The sequence below is a fragment of the Spea bombifrons genome, chromosome 3 (assembly GCF_027358695.1).
Source record: "Spea bombifrons isolate aSpeBom1 chromosome 3, aSpeBom1.2.pri, whole genome shotgun sequence".
NCBI lineage: Eukaryota > Metazoa > Chordata > Amphibia > Anura > Pelobatidae > Spea > Spea bombifrons.
Window position 1 is genome coordinate 274240 of NC_071089.1, and position 24173 is coordinate 298412.

Genomic DNA, 24173 nt, shown 5'->3' on the forward strand with positions numbered 1-24173 from the left:
ACAACACTTTGACCCAGTTCTCCTCTGAATCATTCAGATGTTTGTTGGCAGACATCTGACGGGCTGTACATGTGCTTTCTTGAGCAGGGGGACCTTGCGGGTGCTGCAGGATTTCAGTTCTTCACGGCGTAGCGTGTTACCATTTGTTTTCTTGGTGATGATGGTCCCAGCTGCCTTGAGATCATTGACAAGATCCTCACGTGTAGTTCTGGGCTGATTCTTCACCGTTCTCATGATCATTGAAACTCCATGAGGTGAGATCTTGCATGGAGCCGCAGACCGAGGGAGATTGACAGTAATTTTGTGTTTCTTCCATTTGCGAATAATCGCCTTGGTGGCTGCTGTTGTCACCTTGGTGGCTGCTTGGCGATGGTCTTGTAGCCCATTCCAGCCTTGTATAGGTCTACAATCTTGTCCCTGACATCCTTGGACACCTCTTTGGTTTTGGCCATGGTGGAGAGTTTGGAATCTGATTAATTGCTTCTGTGGACAGGTGTCTTTTATACAGGTAACAAGCTGAGATTCGGAGCACTCCCTTTAAGAGACAGCCCGTTTCCTGTATAAAAGACACCCGGGAGCCGGACATCTTGCTGATTGATAGGGGATCAAATACTTATTTCACTGAGTAAAATGCAAATCAATTTATAATGTATGTGAAATGCGTTATTCTGGACTTTTTGTTGTTCTGTCTCTCGCTGTTCAAATAAATGATTAAAATTATAGACGGATCCCGTCTGTCAGCGGCAAACGCACACAAAATCAGCAGGGGGTCAAATCATTGCTTCCTCCACTGAAGATTGTAGAGCATAGATCACGGTCCGCTCCTGGGAGCAGCAAAGAGAGAGGACTGGTTTTATTGGGCCAGGTACTTGTAGACTGGGGAACCTTCTCATTGGTGGATTGACTTATGTTTAACCCATTGTGTCTTTATTGTTGTATTTATAGAAGCCCCTTTGTTGCTAGGAGTTAGTAGCGAAAGGGTTAAGCATAATACTCCTTTCTGATAATGTCATCTGTATAGTATGTATAAAGAAGAGACCTAAGCAGTCTCAAGAGCTTGCAATCTAATGCAATTCATTTAGCTAATAAAGGTATGATGCCCGCTGAGCCTGTCAGCGGATTAGGACTCTATGCCGGGAGTAAATGGGGTGAAATCGGTTTAATTCCAGATTAACGATAAAATGTGTGATAAAAAGTATCCTCCAGTAAACAAAGATGGAGTCTTGGTCGACGCAGGTAGCTTTTATTGGTCCAACACAGAAAAAAGCGTTGCATAACTTTTTGGGACCTCAGAGGTCTCTTCTCCAGATGGCCGCGGCTAAGGTTAGTCTACTTGTGATTCATGTGAAGAAGAGACCTCTGAAGCCCCAAAAGCTTATGCAACTTTACACTTTTTTCCGTGTTGACCGAAAAATGGTATCAACGTCAACTAAAGACTCCTTCTTCTCTTGGAACAACATGGCTGCCTCCCTTCCCCGTGTTCAGTTAATGCGAGGTGATAGGTGGCGCAGGCTGTGTATTCGATGGGGGGGGCTCAGTGGTGCGTCCTCGTGGGGCCCGCGTGTGACTCCCATTTTCTTCTCCTTTCCGCCTTGTGGCCGCCATGTCCTCCTCCTGGTCTCAGTGAACATCGATGGCGTGGAATGGAACGACGTCAAGTTCTTCCAGCTGGCAGCGCAATGGCCGACGCACGTCAAGCAGTTCCCGGTGGGGATCTTTGGCTACACAAAGAGCGCGTGACTGGTGCGCTGGTCCCACCATACTGGATAGACGTGGGAAGAATGGACTCCTGAAGGTGTTATCACTGTGCTTATCCCTCCCCGTAACTTCACTCTTTGTGCATTAGCGATATTGACAATGATGGCGGCGCATGAGCAGGGTAATAGTCTTTAGCATTTACAGTGCAGGGGGGTCTTAACGCAGCCCCCATTAACTCAGTTGGTGGTTTTTTTTAACCCTTTCACAGCCACATAACTTCAGTAACAGTCCTTGCAGGCTGGGTCTCGAAACGCCCCAAGTGACCTCCGTGGGGCAGATTCCACTCCAAATTCAGCCGAAGGGTGGTTTTTCTCATAAACGGTTGTGCAGCTACACGCGTGTCGCGTCATACAAACATGAAATAAGGTTTTCTCGTCAGAGGCAGCCGTCGTGGTGCAGAAATTCTTCCGGAACTGGTGATTTATCCGCCAATTGAGCAAAAGGGTCTTACGCCCGGGGTAAAGTCGCTGCCAGGGGTATATCCTGGGCTGTTGGCTGACAACCTACTAAAGCATAGGTTAGGGGTTCAGGGAAGCGGCCTGTGTGAGTCTAAATGTGCCCAAAGTGCCCACTTGGTGAAAGTGGAAAAGATTGAAGGAATCTGATGACAAGTCCCCAAAACCCTTAATGTCATCATAAGACCCGATGCTGATTGGAACGTAACGTGTGATTGGAGGAAAAGCCAATCCCATTACCAGGTGCAAGATCACGACTGCCATCCCGCCTGGCACCCCGACTTCCATCCCATCCGCCATCCCCACTCCCATCCTGCCTGCTATCCTGACTGTGACCCTGACTGCGATCCCGCCTGCCACCCCCACTCCCAGACTGTGACCCTGACTGCGATCCCGCCTGAGACCTCGACTCCCATCCCGCCTGAGACCTCGACTCCCATCCCGCCTGCCATCCCCACTCCCAGACTGTGACCCTGACTGCGATCCCGCCCGAGACCTCGACTCCCATCCCGCCTGCCACCCCCACTCCCAGACTGTGACCCTGACTGCGATCCCGCCCCGAGACCTCGACTCCCATCCCGCCTGCCACCCCCACTCCCAGACTGTGACCCTGACTCCCATCCCGCCTGCCATCCCCACTCCCAGACTGTGACCCTGACTGCGATCCCGCCTGCCACCCCCACTCCCAGACTGTGACCCTGACTGCGATCCCGCCTGAGACCTCGACTCCCATCCCGCCTGCCATCCCCACTCCCAGACTGTGACCCTGACTGCGATCCTGCCCGAGACCTCGACTCCCATCCCGCCTGCCACCCCCACTCCCATCTCGACTATGAATCTTGAGTCTTGTGGCCCCTCGTTCTAGGAGGGTCCACCGGGAATGGATCAAAACACTATTTATAATGAAGCTGCAATTATTATTATTTGTAGAACACAAACTGTCCACGTGGCCGTTTCCGAGGGCCGTGAAGAGTTCCCACCAAGTGAAGCTTTAGTAATGGCCGCCATTGGGGAGGTAATATCACCCCTTCCTGGCGTGGCTGGGAACCTCGCCGTTTTACCCCTGTATTCACCAGATAACGCCACGTGTCATGGTGGGCCGAATCCTGAAGATGGAGATTAAGTTACAAAACCGGTGTATCCGCTGCACGCGACCCTTACCAAGCCCACCCACCCCGGGGCTCCATGCTCAATACCCGGAACCTGTATTTTTGGTTTCTTTTTATACTAGTGTTATTTAAATCTCACGGCTCCCGCCGGGACAAACACGGTATTTGTTCAATAAACATTCGAGCTCATGAGTGTCTTGGCCTGCTTTGCGCTAGGAACACATGGGTTAATAAACGGGGGGGGTACGGACATGGGGCCTGTTCACTAAATGGAGAGCTGGAGTTTACGCTTCTTGACATCACGAAGATCCACCCGCACAAACCGGCCAATGAAACATTGCCAGAGAGGGGTCCTTTTGTTTTAAGGGGTGTGGTTAGAAGCAGATAGTGGGAGGGCCTTTATCCAGACTATGACCTATTGAAAGATATTTAAGACCCAGAGGGAGAATATCTGGGAACGTCCAGGCTCCGCCTTCCTGAAATGCTACATCTTTGAGGGGAGTGGCTTTATGAGGGGTGGGAGGAGAACAGGGAGGAAAGGGGGCCAGATTTAACTATACATTACAGCTATATCAGCAAGCCAGTCCCTGTATAATGTATAGATAAATCAGTGACCGGACCCTGTATAATGTATAGATAAATCAGTGACCGACCCCCTGTATAATGTATAGATAAGTCAGCGAGCCAGCCCCCTGTATAATGTATAGATAAATCAGTGACTGGCCCCTGTATAATGTATAGATAAATCAGTGACTGGCCCGCTGTATAATGTATAGATAAATCAGTGACCGACCCCCTGTATAATGTATAGATAAATCAGTGACTGGCCCCTGTATAATGTATAGATAAATCAGTGACTGGCCCGCTGTATAATGTATAGATAAATCAGTGACCGACCCCCTGTATAATGTATAGATAAGTCAGCGAGCCAGCCCCCTGTATCATGTATAGATAAATCAGTGACCGGCCCCTGTATAATGTATAGATAAATCAGCGAGCCGGCCCCCTGTATAATGTATAGATAAATCAGTGAATAATACATGATACGGAGCAGCTGAGCTCTTCTCGCTGGTCTCGTTATGATGCAGACACTCTGTTTAGTAGACGGGGCTCTCTGTATAACACATTGTACAGGGCCCTGGACTCCGTTGCTGACATGGAAACAATAATAACACCTCCTTGTGCATTTCACCCAATCAGAGTGTTTATTGAGCTCTCGTTCGTTAGAATCCGGGTCCCTTCAGTCTCCTCAGTGACACAGAAATCAGTTCTGGTTCAGTCCAAACGCAGCCCCGCCGCCGGGCTGCCGCGTTCCTCATGTCCGGGGAGCTGCAGCCGCGCATGGCAACGCCACGTAACTCTTCAAGGCCGGGAGAGGCTTAATCTTTCGTCCGGCCCAACCTCCCTTCCTCTTCCACAACCCGCTGGACGGACGGACCCCGAGCCACCGGTTCCGACCCGCTTTGCCAATGATTCGCTTGTTGTGGTCAATGTTGGATACACGACCCACGGTGGCGACACAGCCCTCCAGGACCTGGGGGGGCAACACAGAGACTTACAGAGAAAAGGCCGGAAGCTAAACCTAGAGGGTCAGAGGCTGAGATGGAACGGAAGAAGTTTTACTTTACTGAGAGGGTGGTAGATGAGTGGAACAGCCTCCCAGCAGAGGTGGTAGAGGGTAATACAGTGAGGGGATTAAACATGCATAGGATAGACATACAGCTCCTGATTCTAAGACGAGACCAACGGCTGATTAAAGTTTGAGTCTTTACAGCAGGAGAAACGGGAGACTAGACGGGGGCCGCCGGGGGCCGATCTGATGCCAGGTTCTGGGTTTCAGTATAATAAGGTGAGGGCCGCATTTAAACAGGACATGAAGAATCTGGACATGTGTGTGTGTGGGGGGGGATGATGGACACGTGTGTGTATGTGTACGTGTGTGTGTGTGTGTGTGTGTGTGGGGGGGGGGGGGGGGTGATATCAGACCGCTTGTTTCCTCACCTGAATCTGTCTCTTTGACGGGAGCTGCACGATGGCCGTACCGTTCACCTTCCTGAGTAACACGCCACACGTACCTGGCCACGGAGAGAGGGGACAGATGCCACAGACATTACTAGCCAATTCCCAGTCACTGGATTTTGTCAGTTCAAATCCCCTGTATGGAGCAGCCCTCAACGGACACGTTACACGTCAGCGACCGCTTTCCCACCTCCTCACATGGGGGCCACTTATGCCATCACACCGAGAGGCCACGTATACCGGAACGGCGGGCCCCTTTTTTGAGGTATTTAAATAAAGCCACATCTTACAGATCCAGGCTGCCCCACGGGGGCCGCTCCCTATTACTATACAGAACGAGCCCTCAGTCCCAGCTGCCCTGACAATCATTAGCTGGGGAAGTATTTACCCCGGATTATCTGACACGGTCTCCCACGGGATTTGCTATGACAAAAAACGGCCCCGTTATACACGTTTATATGACACGCATGACCACGAGTACCACATTAACCCCACGTATGACCAACAGCTCCAAACGCCACCCACCTGCGGCCCGGATGTACTGAGCTCCCTTCCCAGGAACCACCTCCAGGTTATTGATGAGGGTCCCCACGGGGAGGGCTCCCAGCGGGTGAGCGTCTCCTTCTTGAGCAGACACTGAGGAGACACAAAACGGGTTAGTCAGCGGACCTCCACTCAGCGTGGCCACCATACTCGCGTACCGGCCGTGCGGCCAATGCCCGGAGCTACTGCCACCATACTCACGTACCGGCCGTGCGGGCAATGCCCAGCTACCGCCACCATACTCACGTACCGGCCAATGCACAGCTACCGCCACCATACTCACGTACCGGCCAATGCCCAGCTACTGCCACCATACTCACGTACCGGCCAATGCCCAGCCACTGCCACCATACTCACGTACCGGCCAATGCCCGGCTACTGCCACCATACTCGCGTACCGGCCAATGCCCGGCTACTGCCACCATACTCACGTACCGGCCAATGCCCGGCTACTGCCACCATACTCACGTACCGGCCAATGCCCAGCTACTGCCACCATACTCACGTACCGGCCAATGCCCAGCTACTGCCACCATACTCACGTACCGACCAATGCCCAGCTACTGCCACCATACTCACGTACCGGCCAACGCCCGGCTACTGCCACCGTACTCACGTACCGGCCAACGCCCGGCTACTGCCACTGTACTCACGTACCGGCCATGCGGCCAATGTGGCCTGACGTGGTGATCAGATCACCTTCCTCCATGTTTTCGGTGGCAATGATCCAGCGCTTCCTCTTGCCACCAGCCACCAGCGCGATGTCCGCAGACCTAAGCGGGGGGGGGGGGACACAATAGTACACAGAGGTAAGAGGGCGGCAGGCAGAAGTGGGGGCCCGTGGGACGCTCCGTGGCACCTGCGCTCACCTGCAGGGGTCGTAGCGAACCTCTATCACCTTCTCCTGAAACGGGGCGTTCTCCCTCCCCGGCTCATAATGCAGTCTCTGGAAGTCGATCATGCGGTAGAGCTGCTTGTGGCCTCCCCCGATGCCACGGACTCGGACTCGCCCTGGATAAGGAGGGGTTAAAATGTGCAGGTTATTGCCACGTGGCCAGTGAACGGCAACAAGTCCCCAAATTGCGTGCCCTTCTCACAACGCTTAAACCGTTACACAAAATGTGCAATATTAACTAAACAGTGCGAAACAGACCACAGACAGGCTTCGTGGGCAGCCGCAGAGGCACCGATCACCCAGCGGGGAGGAAAAACTCACCAGAGAATTAAAGCCGCCCCGGTAACAGAGTGGCGACGGGGAAAGCCCGCCCAGCGCCCCGGTAACAGAGTGGCGACGGGGAAAGCCCGCCCAGCGCCCCGGTAACAGAGCGGCGACGGGGAAAGCCCGCCCAGCGCCCCGGTAACAGAGCGACGACGGGGAAAGCCCACCCAGCGCCCCGGTAACAGAGCGGCGACGGGGAAACCTTTGAAGAAGACTCGCATCCCAAACCCCAGCCTCCTACCGGTGTGGTCTCGGCCGCCCGTTTTCTTCTTGCCGATGGGGTTGATCGTGTATTTGGTCCGATTCTTCCATACTTTGATGTTGTTGAGGCAGGCGGAGGTCAGGAGGCCTCTAAGCGTCACCACCGGGGGCGCCTACGGGAGACAACCGACATTACTCCTGCCGGACAGACCCGACGCGCAGACAGACAGACACACAGACCGGGCGCCCACGCACAGACAGACAGACCAGGTGCATGACGCACAGACAGACAGACACACAGACCGGGCGCGTGACGCGCAGACACACAGACAGACACACACAGTCCGGCGCCCCACGCGCAGACAGACAGACACACGGACCAGGTGCATGACGCGCAGACAGACACACAGACCGGGTGCATGACGCGCAGACAGACACACAGACCGGGTGCATGACGCGCAGACAGACACAGACCGGGCGCCCCACGCGCAGACAGACACACAGACCGGGCGCCCCACGCGCAGACAGACTGACAGAAAGATAGATAGACAGACAGACAGACACACAGACCGGGTGCATGACGCGCAGACAGACACAGACCGGGCGCCCCACGCACAGACAGACACACAGACCGTGCACCCGACGCGCAGACAGACACACAGACCGGGCGCCCGACGCACAGACAGACACACAGACCGGGCGCCCGACGCGCAGACAGACAGACACACACACACACACAGACAGACAGACCGGGCCCCCCACGCGCAGACAGACACACAGACCGGGCGCCCGACGCGCAGACAGACACACAGACCGGGCGCCCCACGCGCAGACAGACACACAGACCGGGCGCCCGACGCGCAGACAGACAGACACACACACACACACAGACAGACAGACCGGGCCCCCCACGCGCAGACAGACACACAGACCGGGCGCCCGACGCGCAGACAGACACACAGACCGGGCGCCCCACGCGCAGACAGACACACAGACCGGGCGCCCCACGCGCAGACAGACAGACAGACAGACACAGACAGACAGACAGACAGACCGGGCGCCCCACGCGCAGACAGACAGAGACACACACATACACAGACAGACCGGGCGCCCCACGCACAGACAGACCGGGCGCCCCACGCACAGACAGACCGGGCGCCCCACGCACAGACAGACCGGGCGCCCCACGCACAGACAGACCGGGCGCCCCACGCACAGACAGACACACAGACAGACACACAGACAGACACACAGACAGACACACAGACAGACAGACACACAGACAGACAGACACACAGACAGACAGACAGACCGGGCGCCCGACGCGCAGACAGACAGGCACACAGACCTGGCACCGGACGGGTGGCCCCGGGGTAAATGAGGACACGGCCAGCGAGCGGAGGGCGCGGGTCAGAGCACACACAGCCATCTGTCCTGAGAGAGGAACGGGTTAAGGCTTAAGTGATGACACAGAGGAGCCCCTCCCAATGTGGCATCTACCCCTGGACAGTTACCCCGATGCCCCCAACTCACCTGTCACAGGTCACGCCGCCTCCGTCGCTCATTGATGACAACTTAGACGCGCCTTCAGATGACGTCACAGCGTTGCGTCCAATGGAAGCATTTCAACCTTCCTAACATGGCAGCAACGCGACAACCGCAGCATGACGACCCCGATACAGCCACGCCCCTGTCACGTGACCAGCGCACAGGCGGATGACAACAATGCGGAGCAGGGGATTGTGGGAAGAGACCGAGCGACCCTAGGAGAGGTGCGTGCTGCGCGACGGCTCTGGGGGGGGGCGACATTCACTGAGGAATATGAGCAACATGTACTGCACTACTGACGGGGGGCGGTTTACGGGGCCTACCTCTGTCGGAGGGGGGTTTACGGGGTCGCCCTCTGTCGGGGGGGTTACGGGGAACCGCCCTCCGGGTGCAGTGACCGGCTGTCAGTGGGAGGAGTCTCATTGCTTGGGTGGCGCAGCTTCTTCCGGCTCCTCAGCCTCTGGAGCTCGCCCTGTAATCTACCCCGGGAGCCGCCTGCTCGGTTATTTACCCCGAGACCGGTCCAATAACCCTAGAGGTTCGTCCCGGTGTCCTGTAAGGGTTAACGTCGCTAATTTGGGGTGGGGCTTCGTAACTGCAGAATCTCCTTAACCCTTTCAACCCCCAGATACATCTGCACTGCAGGGATTGTTCTGTTACATTTTTGCGGTGTCAGGTTTGTACAGAGCAGTGTGTGTGTGTGTTGCGGGGTGTAGAGAGAGAGAGAGAGAGAGTGCGCGCTGCGGGGGGGGGGGAGAGAGTGAGTGTGCGCGTGTTGCGGGGTGTGTGTTGTTGCCGGGTGTAGAGAGCGCGCGGGGTGTGTGTTGTTGCGGGGTGTAGAGAGCGCGTGGGGTGTGTGTTGCCGGGTGTAGAGAGCGCGCGGGGTGTGTGTTGTTGCGGGGTGTAGAGAGCGCGTGGGGTGTGTGTTGCCGGGTGTAGAGAGCGCGTGGGGTGTGTGTTGCCGGGTGTAGAGAGCGCGCGGGGTGTGTGTTGTTGCGGGGTGTAGAGAGAGCGTGCGCGCAGGGTGTGTGTTGTTGCGGGGTGTGTGTTGTTGCGGGGTGTGTGTTGTTGCGGGGTGTATGGAGTGCGCGGTGTGTGTGTTTTGCGGGGTGGAGAGAGCGGTGTGTGTGTTTTGCGGGGTGGAGAGAGAGCATGCGGGGTGTGTGTTGCGGGGTGTAGAGAGAGCGTGCGCGCAGGGTGTTTGTTGTTGCGGAGTGTAGAGAGAGCGTGCGGGGTGTGTGTTGGGTGTAGAGAGCATGCGGTATGTGTGTTGGGTGTGTGGAGTGCGCGGTGTGTGTGTTTTGCGGGGTGGAGAGAGCGCAGGGTGTGTTTTGCGGGGTGGAGAGAGAGCACGCGGGGTGTGTGTTAAGGGGGTGTAGAGAGAGCGTGCGTGCGGTGTGTGTGTTGCGGGGTGTAGAGAGAGCATGCGGGGTGTGTGTTTTGCGGGGTGTAGAGAGAGCATGCGGTGTGTGTGGAGTGCGGGGTGTAGAGAGAGCATGCGGTGTGTGGAGTGCGCGCGGTGTGTGTTTTGCAGGGTGTAGAGAGAGAGCGCGGAGTGTGTGGAGTGCGCACGGTGTGTGTTGTTGCGAGGTGTAGAGAGTGCGGTGTTTGTTTTGCGGGGTGTAGAGAGCGCGCGTGGTGTGTGTTGTTGCAGGATATAGAGAGAGCGCGGGGTGTAGAGAGCGCGCGTGTGGTGTGTGGTGTTTGTTGTTGCAGGATATAGAGAGAGCGCGGGGTGTGTGTTGTGGGGTGTAGAGAGCATGCGGTATGTGTGTTGGGTGTGTGGAGTGCGTGGTGTGTTCATTTTGCGGGGTGTAGAGAGAGCATGCGGTGTGTGGAGTGTGTGTTGTGGGGTGTAGAGAGGGTGTGCGCGGTGTGTGTGTGTTGCGGGGTGTAGAGAGAGCATGTGGAGTGCGGGGTGTGTGTTGCGGGGTGTAGAGAGAGCATGTGGTGTGTGTGGAGTGCGGGGTGTGTGTTGCGGGGTGTAGAGAGAGCATGCGGTGTGTGTGGAGTTCAGGGTGTAGAGAGCATGCGGTGTGTGGAGTGCGCGCGGTGTGTGTTTTGCAGGGTGTAGAGAGAGAGCGCGGAGTGTGTGGATTGCACACGGTGTGTGTTGCGGGGTGTAGAGAGCGCGGTGTGTGTTGTTGCGGGGTGTAGAGAGCGCAGTGTGTGTTTTGCGGGGTGTAGAGAGCGCGCGTGGTGTGTGTTGTAGCGGGATATAGAGAGAGCGTGGGGTGTGTGTTTTGCGGGGTGTAAAGAGCGCGGTGTGTGTTTTGCGGGGTGTAGAGAGCGCGGTGTGTGTTTTGTGGGGTGTAGAGAGAGCGCGCGTGGTGTGTGTTGTAGCGGGATATAGAGAGAGCGTGGGGTGTGTGTTTTGCGGGGTGTAGAGAGCGTGCAGGGTGTGTGGAGTGCGCGCGGGGTGTAGAGAGCGTTACGGTGTCAGGTGCTCTGGGAGTTTCTAGACCTTTCCATGTGGCAGGCGGGCTGGCAGCGTGTGCGAGGGGGGGTCCCAGTGGTCGGGGAACCCCTGACCCCATTTGTTGGGTTATTCTCCCAAGTTTTTCCGTGTTAACGTGTAATGGCGCCGCACCCCGCTATCTCTTTGGGGACACCCTGGTAACTGTTGCGTGTTCACATGTAGGACTATGTCCGTGATAATGTACCCACGAGAGGAGAAGCTGGACAAACTGTCCCAGGAGGAGATCATCTCCAACACCAAGCTGGTGATGCAGGGGCTCGAGGCGCTGCGGAACGAACATAATTCCATCCTCCACAGCCTGCTGGAGACCATCAAATGCCTGAAGAAGGACGAGGAGGCCAACCTGGTGCACGAGAAGTCAGGGCTCCTGCGCAAGTCTGTGGAAATGATTGAGCTCGGCCTGGGGGAGGCGCAGGTGAGCGAGAGAGAGGGCCGGGGGGAGGAGCGAGCGAGAGAGAGGGCCGGGGGGAGGAGCGAGCGAGAGAGAGGGCCGGGGGGAGGAGCGAGAGAGAGGGCCGGGGGGAGGAGCGAGAGAGAGGGGCGGGGGGAGGAGCGAGAGAGAGGGGCGGGGGGAGGAGCGAGAGAGAGGGCCGGGGGGAGGAGCGAGAGAGAGGGCCGGGGGGAGGAGCGAGAGAGAGGGGCGGGGGGAGGAGCGAGAGAGAGGGGCGGGGGGAGGAGCGAGAGAGAGGGCCGGGGGGAGGAGCGAGAGAGAGGGCCGGGGGGAGGAGCGAGAGAGAGGGCCGGGGGGAGGAGCGAGAGAGAGGGCCGGGGGGAGGAGCGAGAGAGAGGGCCGGGGGGAGGAGCGAGAGAGAGGGCCGGGGGGAGGAGCGAGAGAGGGAGAGGGCCGGGGGGAGGAGCGAGGGAGAGGGCCGGGAGGGGGGCGCGGGGGAGAGGGAGAGGGCCGGGAGGGGGGCGCGGGTGAGAGAGAGGGCCGGGAGGGGGGCGCGGGTGAGAGAGAGAGAGGGCCGGGAGGGGGGCGCGGGTGAAAGAGAGGGCCGGGAGGGGGGCGCGGGTGAGAGAGAGAGAGAGGGCCGGGAGGGGGGCGCGGGTGAGAGAGAGGGAGGGGGGCGCGGGTTAGAGAGGTGGCGTTTAGGGGTATAAGTGCCCTCGGGGGGGGGGGGTTGCATGCCGGAGTGTGCTGATCCCTGTCCATCACATACTGATCGTTGACTGCCGCTCTAGCTGATGATGGCGCTCTCTAATCACCTGACCGCCGTGGAGTCGGAGAAGCAGAAGCTGCGGGCGCAGGTCAGACGTCTCTGCCAGGAGAATCAGTGGCTGCGGGACGAGTTGGCCAACACGCAGCAGAAGCTGCAGCACAGCGAGCAGAACGTGGCGCAGCTCGAGGAGGAGAAGAAGCACCTGGAGTTCATGAACCAGCTGAAGAAATATGATGATGACGTGTCCCCTACGGTAAGGGGCAGATGGAATGTCCCACTTAAACCATTAGCCTACCAGTCCACCGGCACATCTGCTCCCAGCTACTGGCTATGGAACGGTAAAGGGTTAATCATCCCCTGAAATCGTGTTCGTCCTCTCTGACCAATCCAGCAGCGTCCGTGTCACGCTAAACATGAGAGCCCTCCCTATCTGCCCGCCTCCACCGCCCTATCTGCCCGCCTCCACCGCCCCCACTCGGCATACCCTGTCCTGTGTTCTGCCTCCCACCCGGTGGGTAATAACCATACCTCCCTCTCAACACCCTCCGTGCCCCACATTCTGCCTCTCCTTCCCGCCTCATCCCATCTCATTGAGTCTCCTGCCCCGCGTTAAGAATTGCCCCTCTGCTGTTCTGACTGTTCCCGGTCTAATCCTCAGGAGGAGAAGGAGGGAGAGCCTTCCAAGGACAATCTGGACGAGCTGTTCCCAAACGAGGAAGAGGATGCTGGGCAGGGCAGTAAGTATAGGACGGGGCAGTAAGTATGGGGCAGGGCTGGGGGAGCCGAGTGTGGGGCATTTTCCGGGGTATCGTTGGGTCAGCCAGAGTGCGCAGAATGTAGGTCATTGCTCCCACAAATCACCCCCCCTCCGGTCGTCCTCAGACCACCAGGCCTCTGATGGCACAGGCCATGCGCGGCTTCGGTTCACTGTTCGGTCCTCTCTCCCCAGTGCCTCATCAGCATGGCAGCGCGGCAGCTGCAGCGGCGCAGCAAGGAGGATACGAGATTCCCGCTCGGCTCCGCACTCTGCACAACCTGGTGATCCAGTACGCGTCGCAGGGCCGCTACGAGGTGGCCGTCCCGCTCTGCAAACAGGCGCTGGAGGATCTGGAGAAGACCTCCGGACACGACCATCCCGACGTGGCGACCATGCTGAACATCCTGGCCCTGGTGTACCGCGACCAGAACAAGTACAAGGAGGCGGCGCATCTTCTCAACGATGCCCTGTCCATCAGAGAGAAGACCCTCGGCAAAGACCACCCGGCGGTGCGTGCGCAGACATAACAGCCGGCTGCGCGCGTGACCCCCGGCTGCGCGCGTGACCCCCGGCTGCGCGCGTGACCCCCGGCTGCGCGCGTGACCCCCGGCTGCGGAGCAGCGCACGTGGCAGTGTGACTGTAGTGGTGGAGAGCGTCAGGGTGACAGTCTGTACCCCAGACTCTGTGTTGTATGTGATCCGTTGTAGGCTTCCTCCCGCGCTGAGTGTTACCCGTCATTGATCTGCTCTGTTCCAGGTTGCTGCGACTCTCAATAATCTGGCTGTTCTGTACGGGAAGAGAGGGAAATACCGCGAGGCGGAGCCGCTCTGCAAACGCGCTCTGGAGATACGAGAGAAAGTGAGTGCAGAGCATTCAGTCTTCCAACCTCAACACCCCCCCCCTGTCGCCGTCGCCTCTCTCTCCCCCCCCCCCCTTGTCGCCTCTCTCTCCCTGACGTCCTGCTTGTGTTCAGGTTCTGGGGAAGGATCACCCGGATGTAGCGAAGCAGCTGAACAATCTGGCTCTGCTGTGTCAAAACCAGGGCAAGTACGACGAGGTGGAGTATTATTACTGCCGGGCGCTGGAGATCTACCAGGCCAAACTGGGGCTGGATGACCCCAACGTGGCCAAGACCAAGAATAACCTGGTACGTGGCCGGGACTGGCTGAGTGTTGCGTCTTCTGCCCTTATTGCCCCTCGAGTCACTCGTTCTCCGTCTCGCTGTCTCCTCCAGGCCTCCTGTTACCTGAAGCAGGGCAAATATAAGGCGGCCGAGCAGCTCTACAAGGACATTCTCACCCAGGCCCACGTCAAGGAGTTCGGATCCGTGGACGGTGAGTACTGCCCCCTGGGGGAATTCCTGTTGCCCCAGCCACCACTGACTCTGCCCTCTGCTTCCTTTAGACGATCACAAACCCATCTGGATGCACGCGGAGGAGCGCGAGGAGATGAGGAAGGTGAGCGTGTGGGGGAGGGGCGTGGAGAGATGTGCCCCCACATACTACACGCTGCATACAAACCCAATCACCCGGAATCACATGCTACACGCCGTGTACAAACCCAATCACCCGGAATCACATGCTACACGCCGTGTACAAACCCAATCACCCGGAATCACATACTACACGCCGTGTACAAACCCAATCACCTGGAATCACATACTACATGCCACATACAAACCCAATCACCCAGAATAACATACTTCAAGCCACAGACAAACACAATCGCCCGGAATAGCATACTACACATTGCGTACAAACCCAGTCACCCGGAATCACGTCCTACACGTTGCATACAAACCCAATCGCCCAGAATAGCATACTACACATTGCATACAAACCCAGTCCCCCGGAATCACGTCCTACACGTTACATACAAACCCAATCGCCCAGAATAGCATACTACACATTGCATACAAACCCAGTCCCCCGGAATCACGTCCCACATGTTACATACAAACCCAATTGCCCAGAATAGCATACTACACATTGCATACAAACCCAGTCCCCCGGAATCACGTCCCACATGTTACATACAAACCCAATTGCCCAGAATAGCATACTACACATTGCATACAAACCCAGTCCCCCGGAATCACGTCCCACATGTTACATACAAACCCAATTGCCCAGAATAGCATACTACACGCTGCATAAGCCCTGCAATGTTCAGCAGCGTTTAACCCCGTGTTATCCTTGCCTCGCAGGGGCCCCACAGTGACAGTACTCCCTATTCCGAGTATGGCGGCTGGTACAAGGCGTGCAGAGTCAACAGGTATGTGTCTCCAAGGCGTGTGCGGGGGGGGGGGAATGATAACCGTGTGTAACTAACATCCTGTATCCCTACAGCCCCACCGTGAACACTACCCTGCGGAACCTCGGGGCCCTTTACCGGCGCCAGGGCAAGCTGGAGGCAGCTGAGACGCTAGAGGAGTGTGCAGTGCGCTCACGGAGACAGGTGACCGCGGGGCTGAGGGGTATATTACTGCCCGGTGGCCCTAAGGAGGGACCGGCCCTTAAACGTGCCACTGCCATTATTACCCAGTGGCCCTGGCCCTTAAATATGTCACTGCCATTATTACTCAGTGGCCCCAAGGAGGGGCCGGCGCTTACACATGTCACTGCCATTAGTACTGTAACGACTCGTTTCAGGGACTGGATCCCGTCAATCAGACGAAGGTGGCTCAGCTGCTGAAAGATGGGGAAACCCCCGAGCAGCGGAGAAAAGGGCGCGAAGCCCCCCGAAGCAGCGTAAAGTACGAGAGCGGGGCCGAGGGGGCAGAAGAAGTGAGTATGGGAGGCGTGGAGTGGAGCGGGGTAAGTACAGATCCTTCATCAGGACACCCAGGAGTGCAGCAGGGGGCTATAGATGCACCGCTTGGGGGCTTGGAATGTATGGAGTGGGCGGGACCAAGGAACCTCCTCTGTGATTAGGGGAGGAGGCATTTCATCCTAACACTGGGATAGCAGGTTTTTAATTGGCTAAGAATAAGATATTGAAGGGTACTAAAGCCCCGCCCACTTAGAAACCCAAAGGTAAAAGCTGCTGTCATATCTATATTTAACTATACATTATACAGGGGCCGGTCACTGATTTATCTATACACTATACAGGGGGCCGGTCACTGATTTATCTATACATTATACAGGGGCCGGTCACTGATTTATCTATACATTATACAGGGGGCCGGTCACTGATTTATCTATACATTATACAGGGGGCCGGTCACTGATTTATCTATACATTATACAGGGGGCCGGTCACTGATTTATCTATACATTACACAGGGAGCCGGCTCGCTGATTTATCTATACATTACACAGGGAGCCGGCTCGCTGATTTATCTATGAATTATACAGGGGGGGTCACTGATTTATCTATACATTATACAGGGGCCGGTCACTGATTTATCTATACATTATACAGGGGGGCCGGTCGCTGATTTATCTATACATTACACAGGGAGCCGGCTCGCTGATTTATCTATACATTATACAGGGGGCCGGTCACTGATTTATCTATACATTACACAGGGAGCCGGCTCGCTGATTTATCTATACATTACACAGGGAGCCGGCTCGCTGATTTATCTATACATTATACAGGGGCCGGCTCACTGATTCCTCTATACATTATACAGGGGGCCGGTCACTGATTTATCTATACATTATACATGGGGCCGGTCACTGATTCCTCTATACATTATACAGGGGGCCGGTCACTGATTTATCTATGCATTATACAGGGGCCGGCTCACTGATTTATCTATACATTACACAGGGAGCCGGCTCGCTGATTTATCTATACATTATACAGGGGGCCGGTCGCTGATTTATCTATACATTACACAGGGAGCCGGCTCGCTGATTTATCTATACATTATACAGGGGGCCGGTCACTGATTTATCTATACATTATACAGGGGGCCGGTCACTGACTTAACTATACATTATACAGGGGGCCCGGTCACTGATTTATCTATGCATTATACAGGGAGCCGGCTCGCTGATTTATCTATACATTACACAGGGAGCCGGCTCGCTGATTTATCTATACATTACACAGGGAGCCGGCTCGCTGATTTATCTATACATTATACATGGGGCCGGTCACTGATTCCTCTATACATTATACAGGGGGCCGGTCACTGATTTATCTATGCATTATACAGGGGCCGGCTCACTGATTTATCTATACATTACACAGGGAGCCGGCTCGCTGATTTATCTATACATTATACAGGGGGCCGGTCACTGATTTATCTATACATTATACAGGGGGCCGGTCACTGACTTAACTATACATTATACAGGGGGCCGGCTCGCTGATTTAACCATACATTATACAGCGGGCCAGTCACTGATTTATCTATACATTACACAGGGAGCCGGCTCGCTGATTTATCTATGAATTATACAGGGGGGGGGTCACTGATTTATCTATACATTATACAGGGGCCGGCTCGCTGATTTAACTGTACATCATACAGGGGCGGCTCGCTGATTTAACTGTACATTATACGGGGGGGCGGCTCGTTGATTTTATCTATACATTATACAGGGGCCGGTTTAGCCCTTCGTTTGCCAGGGACAGCCCTTTATGACGATTGTGTCTCCCACCTGCGTTTCTCCCGCAGATTGCTGCTTTAGTGAATAAGTCACTTTTCTTCCTGTTATGAGATGCTGGAGAGGGGGGGTTGCAGAACACTTGGCAAAGAAGGGGTTAACATGGCAGATGCAACCCCCTGCCTACTACCTGTAACCCTTTCCTGCATGTGACTGACACGTCCGGCGCACCTCGCTGTGTGAGAGCCCCACTTTTATTAATATAGGCACTGGAGCTATGAGTTGCCCTCCCTCGGGGCAGGTGGGGCAGCTTTAGGTTTCTAATCTTACCTAAAAGTAGTGGTTTGCTCGAGGCCATAACACGTGACACGCGCAGAGGTTTAGGAGCCGACGACTAACGTGTGGGGTCCCTGCAGAGCGAGGGGGTCCCTTAGACGTAGCTGAGGCTTGTGACGGGTTGAGTGGCAGGAGTTCCAGGCAAATTGGCCCGCGCTGGACAGGACGGTAGGAGCCGTGGGGCACTCTTGCTGCATGCGCAGTCAGGAGGCAGTCACTAGCAGCGAGCGGCTTGTCCTGCCTGTGGCTGGCAGACGTGAATGGTGCATGCGCGAGTTCGGATCTTCATGTTCCTCCCTGTCTGGCTCCTCCCACTTTCATGCAAATAAACCTCCAATCTCCTCCCCTAAACTAAAAGCCCCCAACCCTATTCTGAACCCACCGCTCTCTACCCCCCCCCTGTCCGGTCCACTCACCTCCACCCCTTAAACTAAAAGCCCCCCAACCCTATTCTGACCACACAACTCTCTGCCCCCCTGTCCGGTCCACTCACCTCCACCCCTCTAAACTAAAAGCCCCCAACCCTATTGTGACCCCCCACCGCTCTCTGCCTCCCTGTCCGGTCCTCTCACATCTTCATGTTTCTCCCCATCTGGCTCCTCCCACTTTCCTGCGAATAAACCTCCAATCACCTTCATCCCTAAACTAAAAGCCCCCAACCGTATTCTGACCCGCCACTCTCTGCCCCCTGTCCGGTGCTCTCTGCCTCCCTGTCTGGTGCTCCCTGCCTCCCTGTCTGGTCCTCTCACCTTCTCCTCCCTAAACTAAAAGCCCCCAACCCTATTGTGACCCCACCGCTCTCTGCCCCCTGTCCGGTCCACTCACCAGGTGCCCACACTAACCAGTGACTCTCATGGGGCCCGGTTTGCAGATGTTCCCTCCCCTTGAGGTATTCCTTACTAAGGCATGATGGGCACTATGGGCACTCTGTGTGTCCCTGTGAATTGGGCACACTGGACGCTGCACAGATTCTCTTGGTGTTTGTTTTCGTGGCCTTGCTGGGCACTGCTGAGGTTCCAGCCGTAGGAAGTTCCCCCAACTCCTGGTGTCTTGAACAGGGTCTGTACACCCAGCGCCTGCATGTCCTCTGCCCTCCTCTTCATCCTCTGTCCTCCTTCTCTATCGTTGTCTTCCTCCCTTCTGATAGAACGCGGTCCTCACCCAACCATCAGTTAATGTCCCAAAACCATACACCAGACCCCTCCCACCTCCAGGTGGCACTAGTACAGAGGGCTATTTCCTGTACACCAGACCCCTCCCACCTCCAGGTGGCACTAGTACAGAGGGCTATTTCCTGTACACCAGACCCCTCCCACCTCCAGGTGACGCTAGTACGGAGGGCTATTTCCTGGACACCAGACCCCTCCCACCTCCAGGTGGAGCTAGTACGGAGGGCTATTTCCTGTACACCAGACCCCTCCCACCTCCAGATGGCGCTAGTAAGGAGGGCTATTTCCTGTAGGCTGTACTCGTTCCTCTGCTCCCGGCGTCTGTCCCTTTCCGCTTCCGGTAACGGGGTATCTGCTCGCACAGCCCTTTTTAAGGTGTTTGTTTTCTTATCTCTGTGCTTTTTAGGCTTAATTGCCACACTCATCGGGATACGCGCCCCTGCCCCACTGACATCATCAAAGGGGCCACAGCCACTCTTACCACTCACAGCAGACAATGCATGGCCATCGGACAGCAGAACCGCCCTGCCCCTCGCCCCAAACCCCAGCAAGATAACGCATGATGAGACGCAGCCTTCCAGTCACACGACACTCCTGACGGAGGGCAGATACCCCAGCCTTCCACCTGAACGATGCTTCTGCCATTGGGCAGATACCCTGGGCTGCTAGCCGTTCGACGCTCCCTGTGTGAGACAGATACCCTAGCATGCCAGCTGGACGACGCTCCCGGTGTGAGACAGATTCCCCAGCCTTCTCATTCTCATGATGCACCCCACGCCGCCATCCCATTCATTCTCCATCCTGTGGACTCGGACGAGACCCCGCGTGACAAATTCCTCTGGCGGGGTCGTGATCCTCCAGGTTCCCTGACTGTTATTGGTCTAGAGCTGGGCTGTCTGGTGATCTCACGAACGAGGGTTAAATCAAGATCTATCAGAGGATTGGCTGGACTTGGAAGTGATGAAACATAAGAGCCGCAGAGTGGGGTAACAGCCGTGCCCAGGTGGACCTCCTGCGTACCCCTCGTGGATGGTGTGGCCCTTCCGCCTGGCGCTTGATCTAGATAATTCCATAGCAATGGACTCCTCTGGTCAGACACCGCAGCCGTCCCTGCGGGAGCCTCATGTGTCTCTAATGACTAACGGCTTCAGTAAAGACAGATGGCGGCCACCGACGGGCATGCCACGTTTGCCACGGGCAGCAGGACGCACCACCGTTACTGTATCCTCTGCACATGGAGGCAGGAGCTGAAGGGTTAACTAGTGGCCACAGTTTCTGTGCCTTTAGGGACCCCCTGGTCCCCTGATTTTATAATATTTCACTCTGCCCTTCCTCGCAACCTGCCCTTCCTCCTTTATGTTTTGCACAGCCTCCATTGCACGCCACTCCCAGCCTCCCCCGCCCCCGCTGGGTCTTCTGCCTCCATTCCCCGGCAGCCTCTCTCGCTGCCTCCATTGCCCAGCACTCTTTCCCCCCCTCTCGCCTGGTCTTCTGCCACGTCTCGCACCTCTTCTTTATTATGGGTTATAATTTATATTAGGATTGGGGTTATTGTGTTTTTTTTAACTTGTAGCATTATGGATTTTTGGATAATTAAAGTCTGAGATGGCGCGTGTGTCTGATAAATGAAACCTCGAATCAGATCCTAAAGAAGCCGTGTCTAGTCCGTTACCCGGCTCTGTGTACAGGCAGAGGTGGGAACCACAAACTGGCTTCAAAATCCAGGTGGGTAGATGAAGCATCGGGAGATATTCTGAAACCCGAGGAGCAGAGGGAACTTCCAGGGGTGGCCCTATGATCCAAGGGTGCGAGAACCGCCCCAAAGGCGGTTGTGTCACAGTGTATTCTGATGGGGGTTCTGTTGTGTTTGGGAACCTCTGGGGCATACAATCCAAAGTTTGTGAGGAGCACGAAGGGTTCCAGAAGTGTTTGTGTTCTGGGCTTGGTCCTCTAAGGCTTCCATCTCTTCGTGACGATGGCGTCTGTTTCTCCATTAATGTCCATACGCAGCTGAGACATGGCGGGAGTTACGTCGGTACTGCGGGTGGCGCTTACCATAGTGGATTGCGAGAGTTTCACTGACATCATGGTTAATACCGGCATGAGGTGTCGGGTTGACATGTAACAGGGTGTGGAGCGGTCAGGTCCTGTTCTGTTGCGTGTCGTGGGTGAGATGTGTTGCTCGTTGCAGGACGGCAGTGGGACTCTGCGGCGTTCCGGGTCTCTCGGGAAGATCCGCGACGTCCTTCGCAGAAGCAGCGAGATGTTGGTCAAGAAGCTTCAAGGAACGGCCCCTCCAGAACCGCGAAACACAAAGTAACGTAACGCGCCAAGCCGTGGAATGTTTGTCAAACAAACCCCATTTGCTTCTTTGAGCAGGAGACCAAAATAATAGCCCCAGGAGGGGCAGTAGAAGGGTCTGCATGGTAAAAATGATCAAGAAAGAGGATCTCAATATGTGCAGCTAGGGGGCAGGCAGAATACAGAGTGAGATGGGGGAGAGCAAGAGAAGAGAGAGAGAGAGGATGGGAGAGACGTTTGAATACATAACGAGAGGGATAGGACAGAGAAGAGAGACGTGGAGTGAAGGACGGGAGGGATGGGAGAGAGAAGAGAGGCACGGAGGGATGGGGAGAGAGAGAAGAGAGGCACGGAGGGATGGGGAGAGAGAGAAGAGAGGCACGGAGGGATGGGGAGAGAGGGAAGAGAGACACGGAGGGATGGGGAGAGAGGGAAGAGAGGCGCGGAGGGATGGGGGAGAGAGGGAAGAAAGAGGCGGAGGGATGGGTGGATAGAGAAGTTTATTTCAAAGGAGAAGAAAAGTTACAAGAGAGAGGAATCTAACACTAGAGGATCAGAGGCTGAGATGTAATTGAAGGGAGTATTACTCCACACTGCATGCCGACGCCCACTATCACTGCATGCCGACGCCCACTATCAATGTATCGGCAATAACCGCTTTGTGTCTCTTCGCAGTATGAAGAGAGCCGCCTCGCTGAGCCACCTGAACAAATCCAGCGACGAAACCTTCCAGGTAACCCCGGCCCCCCAGTGCTGTGTCCTGGGGCAGTAGGTCAGGGGGAGGGGGGCTAAACTGGGGGCACATCATGTTCCACTGCGCACCAAACCTGGTCCCATCGCCAACCAGCCCATTTACTCATTGGAGGACTGAACCTATCCCCCCCCCCCCGTAACCGACGCGGTCCGCATTTAATCTTCCTTAGTCATACTCTTCCATGCAACCCCCCCCTTCCCATTTAACCCTTTCTCTCTCTTTGTTGCAGGTTTCCCAGAACCTTCTGTCTGAGTCTCGGGGTCTCAGCGCCAGTAACATTGACCTCTCGTCACACAGTTAATGAGCCATATTTCACCCCTTCCCCTCCCAGGAGCCCCAAATCAGTGAATTTGAAGAGGGAGACTGTACCATGTTGCTGATCATTAGGGTGGCACTACATACAGAGCCAGGGGCCCCACATTTAAAGATTATACTACATGCGCGGACACCGAGCTGCCTGCCACGGCCGACCTTCCGCAAACTACACTACACCCGCCCCCCATCCATTATCCTTAGAGCAGGGGCGAGAGCGCGGACTGCTGGCCGAACGCACACAGAGGAGGATAAGCCGTGTGCGGTGGCGTGATCGGCTGTGTCGGGGTGCCGCTCCGTAGCGTTGGGCCACATAACGTGCCCCGGATTTTTAATGGTACTGAAATTGGTCACTTTCTTCTAAATAGCACTTTAACTTCACCCAAACTGACACTCCGCGCCCCGGCCGGTGGGCTCTGTACCCTGCCCTGGCTTCTCCCTGTTGGTCAGGTCCCCGGTCTGGGCAATCGGCACAAACCCGTCTCCTTCCCCCCACGCGCATGATAACCGATCCTTGCACCTCTAGGACCCGTATGACTTGTGTGGCTTTCCAGGCCCGTAATGCAATAATGAATGGCCCCTGTTGATATATGTAATGCCCCCCCTTGGGGTGGGCTCCCAGGCCGTTTCCCACGGGATAGCTCGCTTGCTGCTTTAGACCCCTGTGCCCTGCCGTCGTGTCGCCCCCTCCTCGTCCCGCTAGCCTCTTATTTATGGGATTTTCCTGCTTCTCCTGACGCGCGTCCGTCCCGCAGGTACCCCCCGCAGGTACCCTCGGACCCCTCATTCGGGTGGCTGAGATTTGTATGTGTTATGTAAGCTCCATACGTTGCCTTGTGTCTGTCTGTGTCGTGTGACATCATTCTGATTTTATCTCAGGAAATAAAGAATCTGAAAACCTGTCTTCAGCGTCTCGATTGTGAAAAACTGGGGGGGGGGGCAGCATTGGGGAGGGAGGCCAGGTCCTGGGGGTGAGAGTGCAGCATGGGGGGGTCCCGGGGGTGAGAGTGCAGCATTGGGGATTGGGGCCAGGTCCTGGGGGTGAGAGTGCAGCATGGGGGGGTCCCAGGGGTGAGAGTGCAGCATTGGGGATTGGGGCCAGGTCCTGGGGGTGAGAGTGCAGCATTGGGGGGTCCCGGGGGTGAGAGTGCAGCATTGGGGATTGGGGCCAGGTCCTGGGGGTGAGAGTGCAGCATTGGGGGGTCCCGGGGGTGAGAGTGCAGCATTGGGGAGGGGGGGCAGGTCCCGGGGGCAAAAAGCAGCATTGGGGAGGGGGGCAGGTCCCGGGGGCAAAAAGCAGCATTGGGGAGGGGGGTCAGGTCCCGGGGCGGAGAGCAACATTGGGTGGGGGGGGCACAGCATTGCAGAAGGGGGTCACGTCCCGGGGGGGTAGAGCGCAGCATTGGAGGAGGGGGTCATGTCCCGGGGGGGGGAGCAGCATTGGGTGGGGGGTGGGGGGGGGGCAACTTCTCGGGTGAGGAGCCGGC

The 24173-nt window shown here is 56.2% G+C and overlaps 3 protein-coding genes across 5 annotated transcripts in view; 2 read left to right on the plus strand and 1 right to left on the minus strand.

The window, feature by feature from the left end:
* Window positions 1-1782, plus strand: part of LOC128482685 (phosphofurin acidic cluster sorting protein 2-like) — a 47248-nt gene extending 45466 nt beyond the window's left edge. Inside the window, exon 25 of the mRNA XM_053458536.1 lies at window positions 1625-1782. Within this exon, the coding sequence (XP_053314511.1) occupies window positions 1625-1740 (116 nt within the window). The 3' untranslated portion in view covers window positions 1741-1782. The remainder of the gene's footprint in view (window positions 1-1624) is intronic.
* A 2719-nt stretch (window positions 1783-4501) lies between these two features.
* On the minus strand, window positions 4502-8872 carry MRPL2 (mitochondrial ribosomal protein L2). The gene is made up of 8 exons (XM_053458543.1): window positions 8838-8872; window positions 8653-8738; window positions 7345-7477; window positions 6754-6895; window positions 6542-6657; window positions 5867-5977; window positions 5324-5397; window positions 4502-4856 (listed from the first exon to the last, which is right to left on the minus strand). Exons 2-8 carry the CDS (start codon window positions 8731-8733, stop codon window positions 4638-4640), a joined length of 876 nt encoding a protein of 291 aa, XP_053314518.1. The 5' UTR covers window positions 8734-8738; window positions 8838-8872; the 3' UTR covers window positions 4502-4637.
* Window positions 8873-9008: 136 nt separating this feature from the next.
* KLC4 (kinesin light chain 4) lies at window positions 9009-22877 on the plus strand. 3 transcript variants are annotated; one of them, XM_053458540.1, is made up of 15 exons: window positions 9009-9076; window positions 11494-11746; window positions 12514-12744; window positions 13150-13228; window positions 13441-13757; window positions 14006-14107; window positions 14223-14396; window positions 14484-14583; window positions 14654-14706; window positions 15456-15523; window positions 15598-15706; window positions 15901-16065; window positions 21511-21635; window positions 22296-22353; window positions 22604-22877. In XM_053458540.1, exons 2-15 carry the CDS (start codon window positions 11498-11500, stop codon window positions 22673-22675), a joined length of 1902 nt encoding a protein of 633 aa, XP_053314515.1. In that variant the 5' UTR covers window positions 9009-9076; window positions 11494-11497; the 3' UTR covers window positions 22676-22877. The 3 variants fall into 3 exon arrangements, with proteins under 3 accessions (XP_053314515.1, XP_053314516.1, XP_053314514.1); XM_053458539.1 differs by lacking the exon at window positions 9009-9076 and adding an exon at window positions 9300-9390; XM_053458541.1 differs by lacking the exons at window positions 9009-9076; window positions 21511-21635; window positions 22296-22353; window positions 22604-22877 and adding exons at window positions 9299-9390; window positions 19726-20016 and having other exon boundaries at window positions 15901-16035.
* Window positions 22878-24173: the final 1296 nt, after the last annotated feature.

Bases quoted from the DNA above. Each gene is read 5' to 3' on its own strand.
- KLC4 (XM_053458540.1), top strand. From the start codon at position 11,498: ATGTCCGTGATAATGTACCCACGAGAGGAGAAGCTGGACAAACTGTCC. The intron at 13,229-13,440 runs GTAAGTATAGGA...CTCTCTCCCCAG, and splicing joins AGAGGATGCTGGGCAGGGCA to TGCCTCATCAGCATGGCAGC. The intron at 14,707-15,455 runs GTGAGCGTGTGG...CTTGCCTCGCAG, and splicing joins AGCGCGAGGAGATGAGGAAG to GGGCCCCACAGTGACAGTAC.
- MRPL2 (XM_053458543.1), bottom strand. From the start codon at position 8,733: ATGGCTGTGTGTGCTCTGACCCGCGCCCTCCGCTCGCTGGCCGTGTCC. The intron at 5,398-5,866 runs GTGGGTGGCGTT...CTCCGTGGCCAG, and splicing joins TCAGTACATCCGGGCCGCAG to GTACGTGTGGCGTGTTACTC. The intron at 4,857-5,323 runs GTGAGGAAACAA...TTGCCCCCCCAG, and splicing joins CGTCAAAGAGACAGATTCAG to GTCCTGGAGGGCTGTGTCGC.